Source organism: Plasmodium vivax, chromosome 13 (assembly GCF_000002415.2).
Source record: "Plasmodium vivax chromosome 13, whole genome shotgun sequence".
Classification (NCBI taxonomy): domain Eukaryota; phylum Apicomplexa; class Aconoidasida; order Haemosporida; family Plasmodiidae; genus Plasmodium; species Plasmodium vivax.
The window spans coordinates 895796-915522 of record NC_009918.1 but is presented as its reverse complement, the minus strand read 5'-3'; the positions used below and the strand labels follow the sequence as shown (position 1 = coordinate 915522).

The window sequence follows — 19727 nt, the reverse complement described above, 5'->3', positions numbered from 1 at the left end:
TAGCCAAAATGACACAAAAGCATAAGTGTTGGTATGTATATGTGCACATGTATGTACATATTTTTTTTTTTTTTTTTTTTTTTTTTTTCCCTTTTGGCTAGCTAACCCCATTTGCAGGAAAAGCGACGGCACACCGCAGTGAAATGCGCAGAAGGAGAGTCCTCCATCTGCACGTGAAAAAGGAAGACCCATCTGTGAAGAACAAAAACTGCATACGCATCGAATTCCGCCCGGGAGTGGGGGGAGAAGAAGCCTTGCTGTGGTCAAGGGAGTTGTTAAATGTTAGTAATATGAATCAACCAGACACGTATTTGTGTGTGCAGGGATATGTAACCACCTTGACAGGCCTTCCTCTCCCCCACCAACCGTTTTTACAATTTTGTGTTACATTTTATCCTATTCAGTCCCCCTTCCCTCCCTTCTTCCTCCACCTTCAGACGTACAAAACATTTGCGGAGAGGATGAACTGCCGCGTCGAACGAGTCCACGTAAGAGAGGCGCACTTCCCCGCGCGGTGGGTGCTAAGTAGCGCGATTGTTCTGTTGGGCAGTGGGGCAGTTGCTCAGTTGCTCGTTTGCTCATTTGAGAAGCTCACCCTTTGGGCGCCTCCATCCCGCAGGACGCCGGCGAGTCGCTCGTGGTGACATCCCCCTCCGACGTGTGCATAGCCAAGCAGGGGCAGGAAATCAAAGCGAGTCTCTACGACCTCTTCAAAAATGAGAGCGGCATCCACCAAGTGAAGAGGGTTCCTCGGAATGAGTCCAAGGTGAGGGCCGTCCCTCCGCGAAGAGGGCAGCTTAGCAGCCTTCCCCACATGGTGAAACGGATGTGCGTGTGTGTACTTTTGCGTGTATGTACTGTACTGCCTTGCCTTCCCACCTGAACTCTCATTAACCACCCTTCCCCCCACCGTCAAAGGGCAAAATCCACTCCTCCACGGCCACGATTGCAGTTTTCCTGCACACAGACGAACACAGGAAGGACGAAGTCAATTTGAAGGACTTGAGGATTAAGACCTTCCGGTCGAGCAAGCCGGGCGGCCAAAACGTTAACAAGGTGCGTCACAGGGTGGAGCGATGAGGCGAAAGAGAGGAGGAAAGGGGGAGAGGTAGCGAAAAGTGGCGACATGAAACTGGGGAGAGGAAGCGAAAAGTGGCAAAATGGAACATCTTCTGGCCCCCCCAATTGACCACCTCTCCACTTCCACCCCCCGCAGATCGAATCAGGTGTGTCCATCCTGCACAAGCCAACGGGGATGCAGACCGAATGCCAGGAGGAAAGGTTACTCATCGGGGGAGGAAAAAAGAAAGAAAAAAAAAAATAAATAAAAAAAAAATAAAATAAAAATAAAATAAAATAAAATAAAAATAAAGTAAAAATAAAATAAAAAAAAAAAAAAAAAAACTTTCGTAACGCTAGCAAAGTGACAAAGCTGACCTACTACACCTTTCCCCCTTCTTGTAGGACTCAAGAAATGAACAAAAAAATTGCCTTGAAAAGGCTAACTGAGAAAATTTCCCATCTTCGGCATAAGCAAAGTGAGGAACAGCTCCGGAGGGAACGATCCAAGCTGGTAATCCTTTCTCCACAAATGAATGCAATTTTGTGAGTGTAGGCGTGTGAGTGTAAGCATGTGCGTGTGCACAACGCGATGTAACCTCTGGGGGGGACACCTCTTTTCCTTCTCAGTCGCACCGATTGGCCCAGCTCCACAGGTGCCTTTCACCCCCTCACACACACATTGCAGGTAAAGGACAGTAGCCGCAGCAGGCGCATCAGGACGTACAACTTCTTCAGGGGGTATATAACTGACCACGTGACGAAGCGGAGGGTGGACTTGATGTACTTCGAGAAGGTGAGGTTGGAGTTTTTGCTGAATGTGGATCGGTAGGCGTGTTGTTAGCGGGCGACAAAAAAAAAAAAAAAAAAAAGAAGAAGAGGAGGAGGAGTAAAGCGGGGGGAGGAGGGAGACGTGCATGCACAAGTTATTGCACGCAAGTGGGCACACTGTGGGGCACACGCTACGGCAGGGAACAAGCTGGCCATTCTCCCCGCTAGCAACGAACTGCCCATGCGGAAATGTCTACGTGTGGGGGTCTCCCAATGGGCGCAGGGACCGGCCGCTCACTCGTCCGCTCGTCAGCTCATCCGCTCGCCCATTGGCCAACTCGTGCGGAGAACCCCCCTGCGGTCCCCAATGCGGGGAAGCCATCATGCTGTACGCAGTTGCAATGGATAGGAAGTACCGTGCTGCGTGTAGGGGGGGATGCACATAAGTAACAGCTCACATTTGCACACCTGTCGACATCGTCGAGACGACATGCAAAGAGGCAAATCAACTGACAGGAAGGGCGAAAAGTGGGCAGCTAGCCAAACAACTCACTGAAAAAGCTACAAAAAAGAAAAAAAAAAAAAAAAAAAAAAAAAAAAAGGAAAAAAAAAAAAAAAAACTCGTACAGTCTCCTCTCAGCCCAGCAGAACAAAAAAGGGGTCACATCAACATGCATTTGTTTTTCGTTTTGGAGGAGAGACTTCCCATCCGCAAGTCGTTAACTTCCTTCGAGCAGGTTATAACTTTTCCAATTTTTAGAGGTTCCCAAAAATTCTTCTGTGCGTACTTGGAGTGGAAAGAATAATCCACGGATACATCATCACCTCCTTTTTTTAAAATGCAATTAATCCCACCTGGGTGATGGCTGAGGATCGTCGTCACGTCGTACACATACCCATTGGCCACCACCCAGCAGTCATTCACATGGCAGTGTCTTCTAACTTCACATTTGGTAAAGTACTCTTTATATTTGGTGTAATTATAGTGCTTCATTTTTTTTTCTTCCAGTTCGCACTCGGAGTTGGTGAGACTTTTGCTCCTCCTGATGGCGTCCTTCAGCGTGTCGTACTGGTCTCTCCTTTGGGGTGCTTCCCCTTCGTGGCCCTCGCCCTTGGGGCTGCTCCGTTCTGCCACCGCTTTCGCAGCATCTCCCGCGTCTCCCCCTTCCACCGCTTCTTTCCCTTCCACCGCTTTCGCCGCACCTCCCGCTTCTCTCCCTTCGCGCCGCCCCCCGGACAGTAACTCTGCCCGCGCCTTCCTGTTCAACTTCAGCACGAGCTTAATTTCCTTTTGGCAAATCCTCAAGTTGTGCTTTTTGTATTTCTTATATTTCGCGTAGAGGTCCTTCCGCTTTATTTTGCACCTCGCGCAGAGGATGGAGAAGCACACGTCTTCGCAGAAGTTGCACGCGTTGCACTTCTTCTCTTCGTTTCCTTCGCGGGGGGCAGCGGGCGAGTCGCTCGTTGGTTCATTCGGGGGGGGTTCACCTACAAGTGGAGGTTCATTTGAAGGGGGAAACTCTTCTGGTTGGGCCTTCTCCACTTGTGTACCTTCTTCCTGACAGACCAACTGACTCCCCTTCATTTCTTCCCCCCACTTGATATCCCCCATTCTGTGGGGCCTCACTGGAGGGCCTGCCCAGCGGACGTCTTCTCCCTCTGCTTCTTCCTGTTCAGCGTCCTCCATCTTTACGCGCGGGTTGGCTTGGCAACAGGCCTTCGATCGGCCTTCGCTTGCTCAATCAACGGGACCTCCTGCCCTGCCGCTCTCTCCCCCAGGAACACCGCAGCAACGCAGCAGCGTCCACTCGTGGGTGGTTCCGCAAATCTGCAGAGCCCGCTGCTCCACTACAACAACCGATCGGGCGAATCACCTCCACTGGTTCCTTCCTTTCTGTGGGGAACAATGGGGCGCCCCTTCAGCGTTGTTGCTCGCGTGTGTGGATGTGCGCGCGGCCACATGGTTGCGCAGTTAGGTGTAGCGGCGACGCTGTGCTGCTGGTGCTGAGAGGCAGTTCTGCTGGTGCTGAGAGGCAGTTCTGCTGGTGCTGAGAGGCAGTTCTGCTGGTGCTACGAGGCAGTTCTGCTGATGCTATGTTTTCCTTTCCCTTTTCACGCGCGACGCTCGCCTTTAACGGGGGCGCCTCCCATGGTGGCCTCGACTGGCGTGGAGATGCCGCGCCGAGTTCGCTATCGGGCCCTGGGCGCTATTGTGAATGCCCTGCGTTTTCCCGTTTTTCCCTGCGGGGTCATTTCTCCCTTAACGCTGCTAGTGTGGAGGCGCGGCTCGCCTGGAGAACCTCCCTGCTGCTAGCCCCTCAACTGTGCCTCGCCGCACACTCGCATGTAGCACGCGCATTTACCCGCAGTATGCTCACCCGTGGCGCTCACTACGCTGGGGAACGGCCGAAGGGAAACACTTCTGGGAAATGCTAACGTAGGAGGAGCTCTGCTTTCAATGTTTTGTAAAACGAGAAAGTTGCGATCGTTCACGCGGCGTCCTCCGTTTGTTTATTTTTCGCAACGCAGCGGGTTAGTGCAAAATTGGGAAAAAAAAAAAAAAATAAACTAACGAATGAACGATCGAATGAATGTAAAGCAACTGATTGGCATAATATGGGAGGCCCCCTTTTCGTGGCGAGCCACTTACATAGCTTATGAAAGCCAGTTTGCGGTGCGTAGCGCGCTGCGAAATTCTACGCAGGGGGAACATCAACGGGCGAACTTGCCAGGTGAGTCAAGCTGAAGGGAAGAGATGCTCACCGGGGTTTTCACTCCTCCGCGTTGATACATCATATGAAGTGAGCACCTCTCCCTGGGGGAAGGGAGCCACGCGAAGGCATTTGCATGTGTGCCCACCCACCCGAAAAGGAACGAAGCGTGTTTGCGCGTAGGTTGCTTCATTGCTCTGCATGTATATTGGTATGCGTCATAAGTGGGGAAGCATCTCCTTTTAGAATACACGCGTAAGGCGAGCGTACTTCGCAGGGGACAATTCCGTTGTTACGCCTTTCCACTTCATCGGCACGATAAGGTGTAGGGAGGCGTAAAGAGGCTCACCTATAAAGAAGCTCACCTATAAGGAAGCTCACCTATAAGGAAGCTCACCTATAAGGAAGCTCACCTATAAGGAAGCTCACCTATAAGGAAGCTCACCTATAAGGAAGCTCACCTATAAGGAAGCTCACCTATAAAGAAGCTCACCTCCTTTTCTTCACAAGGGTGACCGTGCGAACCGCCTGTCTGACCCCCCCCGAGGATAGAACCGCACCTAAGGCGTGCTCGCATCTGCTCCTCTAGTTAGTCCTCCCACGTCCCCGCCTCCACACAGTTGAGGGATTTTAAAAAGAAAAAAAAAAATTTGAAGGGACGTGCATTGTCTTTCGAGATAGGCTCACCGCGTTGGAGGGGGAAAGCGGCCGCGCGCAGTGGCGTAGTGGCATAGCGGCGTAGTAGCCTTCCAGCTTATCACCACCAGTGAGCCTTCCAACTTAGTTACCACCGCCATAGAGCGCCATGGCGCAGGCGGCGAAGCGGGCCAAGCTCAACAGCGAAGAGGCACGGAACATCTACGCCCAAAGCGAAAACAACATGAGCGTGCATAACATCTCGATGAACGCCACCCTGTGCTCCTCCCTAAACCTGGACAGCCTCTACAGGCACTTTGCCAATTGCATCTACAACCCTCGAGAGTTCAAGTGCATGCGGATTGACGTGCCAGTGAGTACCCGCAGTATAAGCAAGTACGTCCGGTTCGTCCAGCAGAAGGGGGGGAGGCAAACGGGGGAGACGCAAACGGGGGAGACGCAAACGGGGGAGACGCAAACGGGGGAGACGCAAACGGGGGAGACGCAAACGGGGGAGAAGCCAACGGGGGAGGAGCAAACGGGGGAGAAGCAAACGGGGGAGAAGCCAACGGGGGAGGAGCAGAAGGGGAGCGAAGGAGTTATTCCCCCCTCTGATGGGACCAGTGTAGTCACCCCGTCTGCTCCCCCACCAGATGTTGCAACGACATGCCAGGTTGTTGAAGCCACCACCTCCCAGGGGGGGGGTAACCCCCCCGAAGAGCACACAGAGGCGAATGAAAAAGTCATCATCAACGTGTCCATCTTTGCCAATGGAAAAATCATCTGCACGGGGAACAACTCCATCGAGGCGTGCAAAATAGCGATGAAGAAAATCGAGCGAAAGTTGAAGCAGCTGAATTTTAAAAACATAAGCATAAAGAATGTCACGATTACGAACATCCTGGCGGTCTATAACGTGGGCTTTTCCATCGTGCTGCCCCTCTTCGCGCAGTACTACAAAAGTGTGCGTCGTAAAGCGGCGCGGAGCGGCGCGATAGAGTCTTCTGTGGGAGAGTCCTCCGTGGGAGAGTCTTCTGTGTGAGAGTCCTCCGTGGGAGAGTCTTCTGTGTGAGAGTCCTCCGTGGGAGAGTCCTCCGTGGGAGAGTCCTCCGTGTGAGTGTTCGCCTGCACATACTTGTACTCCTCACGCCTACTTCTACTCACGCGAACGCTTTTGCTGCCCCCCCCCCCCCCAGGTGGACTACGACCCCAACGTGTTCCCAGCCTGCAAGGTGAAAATCGCCCTCACGAGCGACAGCGAGAGGGACACCTCGGAGGCCAGCGAGGTAGGCCGCGCGCCGCGGTGGTAAGGCGGTTAGGAAGTTTATCGGTTTAGCGGCATATCGCCTCACCGCATCACCGCATCACCACATCACCGCTTTACCGCATCACCACATCACCGCTTTACCGCTTCACCACATCACCGCTTTACCACATCACCACATCACCACATCACCGCTTTACCACATCACCACATCACCGCTTTACCGCTTTACCGCGCAGCAAGCCGAGGGGAACTTCGCCTGGAGCACCCCCAGGAGCACCGCGGAAAGGAGCCGCAGCAAGGTGGACGTGGTCTCGGCCAGCATATTCTCCACGGGCAACATCACCCTCACGGGGGGCAAGAGCTACCAGAACCTGCAGAGGTGCATCGACATTCTGTACCCCTACCTGATCAAGAGCAAGTCCCAGCATTGACCGGTTAAGGGGTTAGAAGTTGTGGCGGTTAGACGTTAACGGGAGAGAAGTTGGCTGGGGTAGAACTTGACGCAGCCCGGAGTGGCTTCTTTCCCCCCTAGAGGCGCGAGCTGGAGGAGTACCCGCTGGACTTGCGGAAGTGGCGCGAGCGGGAGGAGGAGCAGGAGGAGGACTCACACCCAGATGGAGACCCAGACCCCGAAGCAGTCCCCGAAGCAGTCCCCGAAGCAGTCCCCGACGCAGTCCCCGACTCGGAAGGAATGGCAAACATCTTATAATCGAAGCTGCTGATGTACTTCAAATCCTTCAGACGAATGGCTTTCTCCCTATCGTTGTGGTAGGCGTTTATATGGTCATCGTAAATGTTAATGTAAAGGTCAAAGCAATCGGAAAAGCAGCTGTGGTTTGGCAGCTGGGTAAGTGGCTGCCTCTCGTTTATATCCTTCGAAAGGCACGACTGAAGAAGGTCCTTTACATCTTCATCAAAGTGGAGGTAGTCGAATTTGTCTCCTGTGAAAGTGTCTATGAGGGCCTCTTCGAAGACCTTGCCGATCATGTACGAGTAGGCCTTCTCCAGCTGCGTTCTGTCTTCCAGGAGGAAGCGGTTCTGCGTGGGGGGGCCCTCTGTGGGGGCGCCTCCCCGGCCGCACATTCGGTCGCCTTCTTTACCGCCGACCCCGGCGCCTTCTTCACCGCCTTTCTCGCCGCACATTCCGCCTTCTTCTCTGCACACTCCGCGGACCTCCGGCGGGAGGTAGTGCCAAACGGTTTTGCTGTACGTGCGCGTGGCGATCGTCTCGTCGACGCCGCGCAGGAGGAAGCGCACGGACTCGGCGGAGAGCAGCCCCAGCGGAATGCCGCCGTTCACCAGCAAGCTGTCCTCCTTAACGAAGATGCGCGAGCACTTAAGCACGATCAGCGTGCGGAACTGCAGAAAGCTAGCCACCACTTTTATAATTTTTAGTATGATGCATTTGAGCTTGAAGACTCGCAGCTTCAAGTCGATGCCGGAGAGGAACTCGCTGTAGATAAATTCGTTCAGGGGAGTCCCGTTGATGTACCTCGTCTTTTCGACGAATCTGTCGGTGATCTCCACTGAGAGGGGGACGTACAGGCAGTCCACTTGCTTCTCCTTCACCTCTGCGTGGAAGCTGCGCAGCGCGGCGTTTATTTCGGCTTCGATGCGTCCAAGGTGGGGCGACTCCGCGTGGGGGTTGATTTGGGGCAGCTTTGAGAGGGGGTCGATTTGGGGCGGCTTTGAGAGGGGGTTGACTTGAAGCACGTTTGAAAGGGGGTTGATCTGGGGCGACTTTGAAAGGGGATTCATCTGGCTCGCCTCCGTATGGGGACCCCTCCGCTGCGCTTTCCCGGAACGATCACCACCCTGCGTGTCCCATAAGCGCTGACCGTTCGTTGCACCCCTGGAGGGAGCGCCCCGGCGCATTTGCCTAAACTTAAGCACGCAGAACAACTCCAGCTCGGAGCAATACACCTGCCACACGAAGGAGTGCGCGTGCACCCCCAAGAAGTTCATAAACCGCACGCCCTTCTTGTAGGGAGGGAGCTTCTTCTTGCAGGACTCGATCAGCTGCACCTTGTCCAAGTGCTTCTGCTCACAAGTGATCTCCCCCAACTTGTGGTGGATGTTCTTCTTAGTAAATTCGTAGTAAAGGTCCTTCGTAAAGTAAACGAGTTTGTCTAGACGGTTCAGGTGATGGTAGTTTTCGATTTCATCCCAGTGGGTCTCCTGCAGGAAGTTCATTTGCTGGTAGTGGATGAACTCCAGCTTGGTGTCCAGGATGTACTGCAGCGTCCCGTTCTTCCTGCGCAGGGTTGGCGAGGCGGCGTCGGGGGAAGCGATGTCTCGCGAAGCGGCGCCTCCCCTCACGTCTTCGCTCATTTCTACATTGGCTTCTCCCCTCACATCTTCGCTCATTTCTACATTCGCGTCTGCCGCCCCTCCCCCCTGGAGGAAGACCCGGTCGACCCCCCGAATGTCGCCCATGCCGAGCACGAACCTGGCGTTGGAGAAAATCGAGTTCTTGTGCATCCGCCCCAGGAAGAAGTTATACTGGTTCAGCAGAAGCTGCATGCCCTCCAGCACCTCCAGAGACATGTAGAATTGCTCATGAGACACTTCCAAAATGTGAAAGAAGTAGTAGTAATAGTCGTAGAGAGTCATTTCCTCGAAGGAGCTCTCCACGATGTTGCTCACAGATACATTTTCAAATTGCTCCAGCACATCCACGAAGGAGAAGTTGTGGTAGGTGAGGAGGAGGTAGAGCAGTGTGTCCATGCGAGATGGCTTCATGATGAGGTAATACATCATCTGTAGGTTCACCCCAGGGGGCAGGGGGGTGCCTTCACATAGGTAATGCATCATGATGCTGAAGTAGTCGTTGTTTCTCTTCAGCATGAGCTGGTTGTTCTTGACGACGAAGTAGAGGTAGGACTCCTTCTGCTCGGTGATTCTGTGCACCAGCTCGCCCACGTCCGAGTCGCCGCCATCCGGGGGAGGCGGGCCCGCGGCAGGCGGTTTCGTCGTAGGCGGTCCCATAGCGGACTGCCCCCCTTGCGCTCCGCCCGCTTGCACCCCGCCGTGCACAATTTGAATCCGCTTCCTCTCGTTCTTCCTCCTGTCGCTGCTGCTGTTGATGTTAAAAATGAAAAGCTTCTTCTTCTCAACGCCATTCTCGTCGATCACGCTCACCGGCTTCTGCGGGATGGTCAGCGTGTCGATCTTAAATTCGTCGAACTTCAGCTTCAGCTGGTCCAGGATGAAGTCCTTTTTTCTGCTATCGATGATTACCTTGTTGTTAAATAGGAACTCTTCTTTTGATCGCTCGGGCCTCCGTTTGGTGTTCTTCTCGCAGGGGAAGCCTTTGGGGGGGTTCCCACTTCTGGGGGGGTCATGCCTACCTCCACGGTTTGCTTCCCCGTGCGGGTGTTCCCCTTCATGCTCGCTTCCACCCTCCCTGATGTGGATCTCCTCCGCCTGCCTATCTGCCCGGCGACCCCGCTGGTGATGGTGATGATAATCGCAGTGGAAGGGGTCGTCCTCTTCATCCTCATCGTGCTGTATCAAGTCCTCTATGTCCTCCTTGTGGGAGAAATTCACCACCCGGTCGATGAAGGTGTACCCAAAGGTAGACGTCTCACATACGTTCGGAGACAGTTCATCCTGCCCACCCCTCTTACTCTCACTCGTTTCACACAAAAGGTCCTTCCTCCTTTCGATTATCTGATTGAACTTATCAATTTTTTCCTTTATGGCTGGGTCGTTAAAGGAGAATAAATTTGATATGTTGTCTTTTTTTTTTTGTTCGTATATTAGTTTTTTGAGGCAGGAGAAGTCTGGGAGCTTCTGCTGTCCTTTGGCGGCTCTTCGCTTGCCCCGCGTGTTCCCCGCGCCCCGCAGGCGGCAGCCGGCCTTCGCGCTCTTCCCCTTCCTCGGCGCCATGGCAGGTTCTTACGCGGTGTGCTCCTACGCGGTGTGTTTCTGGGCGGTGTGTTTCTGGGCGGTGTGTTTCTGGGCGGTGTGTTCTTGCGCGCTGATCCGTTCGTATGTTAATGTGTTGCACGTTGCACGTTGCTGTGTTGCTACGCCACTGCGCTTGTGTGTTTTCTTTTTTTTCTTTTTTTCTTTTTACCCTCTGATGGCTAGCCAACTGCGCCAACGAGGACAAAGGCGCGCGCCCCACGCATGAGCACTTCGCAAGCTCCACGCTCACAAAGAGTCCCCTCTGTGTAAAAGGAAAGAACAATTGCCAAGTCACTCCGTGTGCCACTTAAAAATTTTCATGCGGGGAATGAAAACCAGCTGGTCAAACACACGATGGGGTGAAACAAAAAGTTGCACTACACTCCTTGGAGTATCCTTTTCGCGAAAATGGCAAAAAAAAAAAAAAAAAAAAAAAAAATTGAGCACACATATAGCTGTAGGTGCATAATCCTCACCGCTACAGTAGAAGCAGCAAATGTGTCGTATGCATGGGTGCAGGTCGCTCCACCAGTTTCGCGTGGAACCTGTGCGGCCACCTCATGTGGGATTCCCTTTCCAAACTGTTAAGGGGAAAATAGGGGAGAAAACGTCCACCATGGGGCTTCGCCTGCCCAAATGATGCATAATTAAAAAAAAAAAAAAAATAAAAATAAAAATAAAAAAAATTAATAGTAATAATAATAATAAACACAAGGAGGGGCAAAACGAGGAGAGTTCAACTTGGTGCCAAGGCATGAAGGTTACAAGTTATGCAGTCGGATTGATGGCGCCAAATAAAATGGGGTGGACAAATGATCGGCAGTCCTCACGGGGGTACCCTTGTCGATGTGCGATGGAAAACGGGGCGCGAGAGCACACACGTGTGAATATATATAACCGTGTGTGCAAGAGCCCGGGAGAGGCGTCATTTAAAAGAAGCTTCTACCCTTCTCACTGCATGCTTGAATGGGGAAAACGGGACTTCCCTCTCTCGAGGAACTGCCAAGTGGCGGCGGAAGGGACAAAAAAAAAAAAAAAAAAAAAAAAGTAATAGTCATAGTAATAATCATAGTAATAGTGACTGTGACTGTAACTGTGGTAGCATAAAGACGAACGAAGCAACCCTTGGGGGGTATCCCAAATGGGGAGCGCCGCCTCCCTGAGTGACCTCCCCATAAGAAGTACCTACCCCCTCCACCACCGCTGCTCATATGTCGACCAGGACAAAGGCCTCCCAAAGGTCCTCCGTGAAGCAAATCCTCAGCTCATGTTTTGTGATAGCCTTTATCTCCGTGCCACACTCGTGCAGGTCAGGCGAAAAAACATCCCCATATGCAGAGGCCTCGATGAAAAAGGACCCCTGGTCGAAAACTAAAATGTCTACAGCTTTACAAATGATATATTCACTGCCATATAAGAAATGGCACTCGGTTAGGAAGTTGTAGAGTAGGTCTTCCAGGGTCCCCCCTCGAGCTGTTATGTGCCTCGATATCTTTGTCTCCACTTTATTTAAGTTACACATGTAGTTAAACATAGAAACGCATGCAGACTCGAAGCACTCCCTTAGGGTCTTTCCGTAGCTGTGTAAGATGACATCTGCTGGGTGGTCCAAATATTCGTAGTGGTACGTCTTTTCGAGTCGGCCGTCCTTTATTTTCTTCTTCGCGTACGGCAGGGCCACGTTCTGCGCGCTCGCCTCGTCGCTGCAGTCAATATGGACGCTGCTCCCGCTTTTGTAGCTGCCCTCAATATGGATGCTGCTCCCGCTTTTGTAGCTGCCCTCAATATGCACGCTGCTCCCACTTTTGCCGCTATCGCCAGCCTCCTCCGCGCTGTCGTACCCGCTCTGCTCGCCGTTATCCTCCGACTCCACCCCGTCACTACTAGCGCTGTCCCTGCCAACTCGTCGCCTCCCCCTCTGGGGCAAGGAAACAATTTCGTTGCTGGACGGCTGCTTCATGTCGCTAGCGCGGTGTGCGTTCGCATGTAGAGGTACGCAACAAAGGGGTGTATCCTATGCGCGGAGGTAGATTCTCCAATGAGGGGAAAACCAAATGAGCTGTAAAAAGTGCAGCAACGTGGACACAATCCCGATCTTGCAAAGTTGCAAAAAAAAAAAAAAAAAAAAAAATGAACAAGCTAGCTATTTTGTACCAAAAAAAAAAAAAAACCTGAACAGGTTAGCCATTTTATACAAAGAAAAGCCTGAACAAGTCAGCTTTTTGGCACAATAAAAAAATTAAAAAAAAAATTCCCATATTTTCACCTAACAACACGAGGATGAATAACATTTCTACGTGATTAAAACGAAGCAAACATCTTGGCTACAGGCCCCGCCTCGTACGTAGAAAGGTCCCTTCGAGGAGAGCCGCATTTGGAAAGCAAGTTTCTTTGCGTGCCTTAACATTTACATGAGCGCATTCGCGTTGTTCATCAGTACACCCTTTTTTAAATTCACTCGCGCGTTATAACCATGTGGGGGAGAGAGGAAAATCCTAAGTTGGGAACAATGGAATGCTCCTCTGCGCGTGACATATGCACGCAAGCATGCATGTGTATGCAACACCCCACATGCGAAAAAGGCTGAACGTACTTTGCCTTTTTGAAGTGCCATTTGAGGGTTGCGCTTTTTCTTTCTTCCCCCCAGGGGGCACACTTCTTTCTCGGGGACAATTCACCCGTTAGTTATTCAAAAAAAGGGAGGGCGGGTCACAGCCGTCGCAGAGGGGAGTGATAATTCTGGGGCAGACACAGAGCAGGGCGACAACGCGGGGTAGCTGTACGGGGAAACTCACCAGCGGCGCCACTGCAGCGCAAAAGAGGACGAAGCGCACCACTTGGAGGAGGGACACCCGTGTGGGCTTCTCCCCAGTGGGGTTACCCCGAGAGCATTTCTCACCAAGGTGATTCGTAAGAGCACGTTTATCTTGCCGAAGGACACGAAATGGATGGAAGCACAGTGCCCCCTGTACCGTCAGCCAAATCGCGAAGAATTCACCGAATTGAACTCCAAAGGGGTGCACATATATCCACAAACATGCACATGCATGTACCGGTCAGGTGCGTCCTTTTTTGGTAAAAAGGGAGGGGGGCACAAGACAACTTCGACCCGTGAAGAGGTGCAGCGAATGGTTCCCACGTAAGCTGTGCGGAGCGATACGTGAAACAGCATCGGTGTGGCGTCACATTAACGGAGTGCGTTGAGCTGTATTAGCGCGAAGCAGTGTTAGGGCGAAGCGTTGCTAACTGCTGATATGCTATAACGGCTAGTATGCTATAACGGCTAATCTGCGCCAACCTGAGTGAACCGCTCGAAGCTTCGCTCAGCCCGGCGGAGGCAGAATGGCGCCGCTTAAAAGGCCGGCCGCAAAATGAGGTGCCCAGCTTTTCTCCTGCTGCTGTGCACGACGCTCGGAAGGGGATTCGTCATCAGCGACCGCAAAGGGGGCCCCCTGAGCGCGACGCAGAAAAGCCCGCTGAGCGAGCGCAGACACAGAGGGGTCGTTCCAGGGAGGAAGAAAAGGCACCTGAACCTCTTCAAAGAAGAGGAGGTGGAGGAGAAGTACAACATGATCGACACGATTAACAGCCTCTTGGGGAAGGTGAAGCGGCAGTTTAACATAGACTTCGATGTGGAGGAGGAAAAGCGGGCCCGGGATAAGCAGCAGGGGAGCAGCGCGGAGGGAAGCCCCATGGAGGAAATCCACAGCGAAGTGCATAGCTTCGATGCAGAGGGCGACCCGACGAAGCAGCAACACCGACGCGATCAAAACGAACTGAGGGGAATCTTCGGCACCATGATGGACGGGAGCTTCAAAATAGGCAGAGCCAACACCATGTTCAAGGAGCTGAAGGAGGAAAAAAAACTGGTGGACAAAAAGTACAAGGCGCTAATTAATAGGAAGATTTCCCTGAGGCGTAAGCAATTCAAGCAGCTAGAGGAGGACATCAAAAACGGGGTCTTCAAATCTCCCTACAATGATGAGCAGAAGAAGTTCCTCCAAAACGTAGTCAAGGAACAGGAGCAAGCCATAGAACCCATAATTAAAGAAATCGAAACGGTAGAAAAGAATAAATACCTCGTGTATGACGAGAAGAACGAACAGCTAGTCAAATTGAGGGAAGAAATACAAAAAAAAATTAACCAAGTGAATTTGAAGTACCAAGAGGAAGCCATCAAATTGGGGATTAAAAAAGTGATGGATGATTTATATGAGCAGACAAAAACGCCGCTGGTCTGGGACTTAACTCAGATGGACTGGCCCAGAGCCATTTACCCGCTTATAAACGACATGAAGTTGAAAGCGGATGTCTACTGGGAGTCAACAGTCGTTGGAGGGAACAGAGAGCAGAATGAGTACTTCATCACCCCTTTTAACATACCCTCCATGGAGGATAAAAAGAGGAGACGGAAGGGGAGAGGAGTAGGAAGTAAAAGGGGAGGATCATCCGGAAGAGGAATGAAAGGACAAAAGAGTAGAAGTGGAGGGTCCATCCCCTTAGGCTTTGAAGGGGGTCAAACGCCATTGTATAGAAAATTGCCCAAATTTGTTGCCGCCCCAATGGGACCAGGTTACCACTTCAACCGATATGACTACGAATTAATTCCACTCAATTTGATTAACTTGGCATACACAAGAAGTGGTCAGAAGAAACACCTCGAAATCGACTGGAATGTGATAGACAAAATGGGACTGCGGATAGGGAAGTACAAACGGAAACACCCCATTAAGGTCGTCGGGTGTAATTTGAAGAAGTACAAAATGAAGCACGGCTTCGACTTTGAGTTTTACGCGAAACATGTCATCGTGAAGGCGCACTCCTTTACAGTTAAGGCGGCGCGGGAAATTATTAGGCTCGGGGGAAGGTGCCTCTTGCTGAAGAAGAACACGCAGGACATTGTGTACGCAGAGTACAACCCAGATGATGAGAACTTGAACAGGATTCCGCGCCGAATTGTCTTTTCGGGGAAGCCCTCAAAGTATGAGCGGAAGCAGCACTGGTTGCGGCGGGTGAAGATGGAGGAGGAGGAGCGGCACCGCGCGGGGGAGGCAGCGGGGGAGGCAGCGGGAGAGGTGGGAGAAGTGAACGAAGTGGGAGAAGTGGATGAAGCGGGAGAAGTGGGAGACGTGGACGAATCGGACGAAGCGAACGAAGCGGGATAAGTTGACGGAGCGGAACTGCCCCGCAGAGGGGAGAAGCTCTACCCCCGCAAAAGCGAACGCGTGACGAACGTGCTAGCCAAAAAGGCGTGCACAACAATTTGCAAAAAATATGACTTTTTTTTTTTTTTCTTTTTTTTTTCAACTTTTTGCATGAACTGTTCATAAAAAAGTGCAAAAGGGAGGAGCAAATAGCTAGCCCGTTCAGGCGAAAAGGGCTGGACGAAAATGTGCACACGCACCAGTGAGGGAAGAGGCAAACACTTCGAGGTTGTGAAGCGGCAGCGCGGGGGAGAAGTCGCGCCTCTACGTGTATGTATGTGTGTGTGTGTGTGTGTGTGTCCAGTTCGGGCCGGACGGGTCTTCTCACGCCGCTGTACATACCGCTAACATAGGGAAAACAAAAAAAAAAAAGAAAAAAAAGAGGAAAAAAGAAAGAAGTAAGATGTAAGAAGGAGGGAAAGAAAAAACACCACTTTAGCGCTAACTTGGTAGGCAGGACGGGCACCCGTCCTCCCAGCGTCACTACTCACGATGGGGAATCCCCCTCGTGTGCGCACCTTTCCTTTTAAGTTAACTAACTCTGCGCGCTTATAAACGCTCGTGCGCCAAGAGGCGGCTATCCCCGCCTATCCCTCAGGAAGTTAAAGAGGAGAATGTGAAAGGCAATCAACGCGTTGCAAAAAACCTTCTGCACGTTTTGGTCCAACTGACTTGGCAGAATATTGTTGGACACGCAAATATCAAACAAGTGCACGTACGTTATTAAAATGTGCTCACTGAGCATGGAGTTTACGTAGCTGATGTGATTGTCTATGATTTCCAGGATGTTCAAAAACTGCTTGTCCAGGTGGGGCACGCATTTGCACTTCAAGTCGTTTAGCAGCAAGTTAATTGCATTTTTGAAAATGCTTAGCGTGTCCGAGTGGATGACTTCCTTTAGGTTAATCTCCACGCAGCACTTCACCTGCTGGGCCTTTTCTCCCCTCGGGGCGCTCACCGGTGTGCGCTCCGTTTGGGGGTGCTCCATTTGGGGGTGCTCCATTTGGGGGTGCTCCATTTGGGGGTACTCCATTTGTGGGTACTCAGTTTGTGGGTACTCAGTTTTTGTGCCTTCCATGTGCGCTTCTTCCTTTAGGGGCCCCGACTGCTTAACCGTCTGTTCACCCGGCTGCCTACCTGTCTGTTTCCCCCCCTCGTCGCCCTTCCGCGCGTCCACCTCCCCATCCGTGGGGAAGGCCTCACCCGTGCCGAGTTGATCCGTCAGGTCCACGTTGGGGGGCTCCTCCCCATTGGAAGTTTCCCCCCCGTTGGGGAGCATGCTCGAAATGAAGAGTGAGCCGTGGCCGCGCAGGCCCCTCAGCTGCCTCCTCCTGAAGTCGCAGCCCCTGCACTTCTTCCCCTCCGCGTGATTACAACTTTTAACCTTTTTAACGAAAAGGGCCCCCCCATTTATGCCTGTCCTTTTCTCATTTACCAAATTTTTTTTCTTCAAATTCTTTCGGTTCCACCCGGAGCCATGTTCCCTGCTGAGCATCTTACTAGGTGGCTGTTTCAAGTCCATTTTTAGGAGCCCACTTTGTTTAACATACAGGGCGCTTTTGTTCTTCGCCTTGTTGTGTTGCCTCATGTAGCTCAGGATTTTGCTGCCTGGGAACTTCACCACGTTTGTTTTTTCCTTCCCGTTCACCTCCCTATTGCAGTTGGGGTTTTTTTTGCGAAGTGTATGTTTGTGGAGTGTGTTCCCCTCCTTTGGCGCTCTATCGCCACCTGGTTTGGTCGAATGGCTCTCCTCCATTTTAAGGCAGTCGCTGGGGGTACGTATGGGGAGTGAGGGATAATCGTTCACCCCGTTGATGTGACCGTTGAGACTGTCCGTACGGGAGGGATTCTTCCCCTTTTCGTTGACGGTGCATAGGTCCTCCTTCTCCAAAGGGTCTTCCTCACTTAGGCACTTCCCATTGTCCTCATCAAAATGAACAAAAGGCTGGGGGGTTCCCTCTGTAGATAGCGCCATTTCGATGCTGGTGGATGTTTCCTTCCCGTTTAGGAGAGTATTGGGGAGACCACCTTCTACGACGTGCTGGCTAGTAGGGTCGCCCATTCCTTGGTCGCTTCTCCGCTTGGAAGGGGTGCCGTCTAAGAAGTGCGAAGCGTCACTGTGGCCTTCCCCCTCGTTGTTGGAGGTGCTATGAGGGTGTAACCCGTTTAGAGGGAGCAGCCCATTTGGTGAGAGCTCCCCATTTGGTGGGAGCAGCCCATTTGGTGGGAGCAGCCCATTTGGTGGGAGCAGCCCATTTGGTGAGAGCTCCCCATTTGGTGGGAGCAGCCCATTTGGTGAGAGCTCCCCATTTGGTGGGAGCAGCCCATTTGGTGAGAGCTCCCCATTTGGTGGGAGCAGCCCATTTGGTGAGAGCTCCCCATTTGGTGGGAGCAGCCCATTTGGTGAGAGCTCCCCATTTGGTGAGAGCTCCCCATTTGGTGTGAGCTCCCCATTTGGTGTGAGCTCCCCATTTGGTGCTTTCTTCCCCTCCTGCTTGCCCCTCCATATGCCATGCTGCTGCTCCAACTTGTGGGTTCCACTTTTCGGCGAGGCGCTGCAGCTCGCGGCAGAGCTGTAGTGGGCGTGCCCCCTCCTCACCCCCCTCGTCTGAGCGGCGCTTTTCTTTTCCCCTTTATTTTTCCTACCCACAACGTTCCCATGGATGGGGTCCTTTTTAATCTTCTTCTCCCTGACCTTACAACTAGGGGACCTATATTTCCTTTTCAAATTAATAATAGGGTCATGATTCATCTCTAGGAATTCACTGTTTAAATTCCACTTGAGTGGTTTATTAAAATCCTCGTTTATACTATTATATATGTAATTGATTTCCTTCGTCTTGATGGTTTTGATGGCTAGTTTCCTCGCTTCATGAAATCCAAACTTTTGCACCGAGTAGTATTTCCTGGCTGATTTGGTCCCTTCTGCCCACCTGGCTTCCCAGCTGTTTTTGTGCAAATCGTACCACACGCCGGAGACCCTGGGGAGACACTTGGCCAGGTTCCTCAAGTCCTGTGCGCAGATGTCCTCTTCCTCTTTTTTTATTCCATTTTTAAAGCACCTCTTCACGAAGCTCACGTAGTTTTGCAGGTCCAGCTCTTTCAGCAGCTCGTCCGAGTTCCCCAGGCTGCCGGCCATTTCGGGGGGGGGAAAGCGGCAAGCATAAAGCGGCAATGCGGCAAAGCAACAAAGCGGTAAATCAACGCGGTAGTGCAGCGGGGGGAAATGCCCAACGGTTGCACCGGCTAGCCGCTGCGTCTACACGAGCAGGACGTTGTGGGGGAAGCGTTTTTCGTCGGTCGGTACCCAAGCGCACACGCGCGGGGACGCACAACAACGAACAACAAAAAAAAAAAAAAAAAAAAAAACACGTACACTCGAGTGGAGATCTGTAGGCTTATCCTGAGCGTTATTTTCCAAGAGGTTCCTCCCCCCCCGCGTCCGTAATTTGTTCTAAGCGGCTATTTGCGTGGCTTGTGTCCCCTCCGAGAGGATCATAAAATGAGTCAAGCAGTGTAACGTTCACCTGCACACTCGCGAGGGGTGTGCAGAGAGTTTCTTCCTCTTCCTCTTCTTCCTCCTCTTCCTCCTCTTCTTCTTTTTTCCACACCCCAACACGGAGAGTTGTGTGATAGGCGGGAAAATACTTCGCTCTTCCGTTCGTTCACTTGCTCATCACTTCGCCACTTCAATGTTTTCTTTTTTTTTTTTTTTTTTTTTTCCGGGTAGGGAAATCCTCGCGCGGGGTGCGTATGTCGGGTGTGTTTCCGATTAGAAAAAAAAATTGCCTTCCGCTGCAGGTGTGCTCACGCGTGTGGCCACTGCACATGTGCAGGTCACTTTCGCGCGATTGTCACATGGGGAAAGCGCTTCGCCCTGCATGCATCAATGCAGCATGGTGGCGGCGGAGCAGCGGAGTAGCGGCAGAGTAGCAACGCAGCACATGCGCGCGCTAAGACAAAGGCAGTCACAAAGGGGGAAACTGAAAAAATCGCGAGGCGAAAAATGGGCCTTCTCTTTATGCCCCCCCCGTAAGTTATACCTAGCCGTAGGAATAATTGAGGGGAAAAAAAAATTTGTAGAAATAAGCGAATGTTTTAGGTGCCTCTCCCCATGCGTTATGAAAACAGTGCAGCATTGCAGCATTGCTGGCGGGGTGTATGGTC

The 19727-nt window shown here is 52.0% G+C and overlaps 7 protein-coding genes across 7 annotated transcripts, besides 14 other annotated features; 3 read left to right on the top strand and 4 right to left on the bottom strand.

Annotated features, from left to right (window-relative positions):
* Positions 1-143: 143 nt before the first annotated feature.
* Positions 144-1907, top strand: PVX_085115 (peptide chain release factor 1, putative; the record flags this gene model as incomplete). The annotated part of the gene is made up of 7 exons (XM_001616639.1): positions 144-281; positions 438-488; positions 620-766; positions 919-1056; positions 1217-1281; positions 1465-1573; positions 1748-1907. 7 exons carry the CDS (start codon positions 144-146, stop codon positions 1889-1891), a joined length of 792 nt encoding a protein of 263 aa, XP_001616689.1. The 3' UTR covers positions 1892-1907.
* Positions 161-188: a microsatellite.
* Positions 1400-1504: a microsatellite.
* A 104-nt stretch (positions 1908-2011) lies between the features above and the next one.
* Positions 2012-2037: a microsatellite.
* A 454-nt stretch (positions 2038-2491) lies between these two features.
* PVX_085110 (hypothetical protein, conserved) lies at positions 2492-3517 on the bottom strand (the record flags this gene model as incomplete). The annotated part of the gene is made up of 1 exon (XM_001616638.1): positions 2492-3517. One exon carries the CDS (start codon positions 3515-3517, stop codon positions 2492-2494), a length of 1026 nt encoding a protein of 341 aa, XP_001616688.1.
* Positions 2496-2550: a microsatellite.
* Positions 3518-5421: 1904 nt separating the features above from the next.
* PVX_085105 (transcription initiation TFIID-like, putative) lies at positions 5422-6875 on the top strand (the record flags this gene model as incomplete). Its single annotated transcript, XM_001616637.1, has 3 exons — positions 5422-6141; positions 6374-6463; positions 6681-6875. The coding sequence occupies 3 exons, from the start codon at positions 5422-5424 to the stop codon at positions 6873-6875; spliced, it is 1005 nt and encodes a 334-aa protein (XP_001616687.1).
* Positions 6876-6972: 97 nt separating this feature from the next.
* Positions 6973-10335, bottom strand: PVX_085100 (hypothetical protein, conserved; the record flags this gene model as incomplete). The annotated part of the gene is made up of 1 exon (XM_001616636.1): positions 6973-10335. One exon carries the CDS (start codon positions 10333-10335, stop codon positions 6973-6975), a length of 3363 nt encoding a protein of 1120 aa, XP_001616686.1.
* Positions 10336-10869: 534 nt separating this feature from the next.
* Positions 10870-10895: a microsatellite.
* Positions 10896-11479: 584 nt separating this feature from the next.
* Positions 11480-11503: a microsatellite.
* Positions 11504-11563: 60 nt separating this feature from the next.
* PVX_085095 (hypothetical protein, conserved) lies at positions 11564-12316 on the bottom strand (the record flags this gene model as incomplete). Its single annotated transcript, XM_001616635.1, has 1 exon — positions 11564-12316. One exon carries the CDS (start codon positions 12314-12316, stop codon positions 11564-11566), a length of 753 nt encoding a protein of 250 aa, XP_001616685.1.
* A 248-nt stretch (positions 12317-12564) lies between these two features.
* Positions 12565-12587: a microsatellite.
* Positions 12588-13727: 1140 nt separating this feature from the next.
* On the top strand, positions 13728-15521 carry PVX_085090 (50S ribosomal protein L15, putative; the record flags this gene model as incomplete). Its single annotated transcript, XM_001616634.1, has 1 exon — positions 13728-15521. One exon carries the CDS (start codon positions 13728-13730, stop codon positions 15519-15521), a length of 1794 nt encoding a protein of 597 aa, XP_001616684.1.
* A 214-nt stretch (positions 15522-15735) lies between these two features.
* Positions 15736-15760: a microsatellite.
* Positions 15761-15928: 168 nt separating this feature from the next.
* Positions 15929-15960: a microsatellite.
* A 177-nt stretch (positions 15961-16137) lies between these two features.
* PVX_085085 (hypothetical protein, conserved) lies at positions 16138-18699 on the bottom strand (the record flags this gene model as incomplete). The annotated part of the gene is made up of 1 exon (XM_001616633.1): positions 16138-18699. One exon carries the CDS (start codon positions 18697-18699, stop codon positions 16138-16140), a length of 2562 nt encoding a protein of 853 aa, XP_001616683.1.
* Positions 16944-16982: a microsatellite.
* Positions 18107-18143: a microsatellite.
* A 307-nt stretch (positions 18700-19006) lies between the features above and the next one.
* Positions 19007-19029: a microsatellite.
* Positions 19030-19217: 188 nt separating this feature from the next.
* Positions 19218-19264: a microsatellite.
* A 91-nt stretch (positions 19265-19355) lies between these two features.
* Positions 19356-19382: a microsatellite.
* Between the last annotated feature and the right edge of the window lie 345 nt (positions 19383-19727).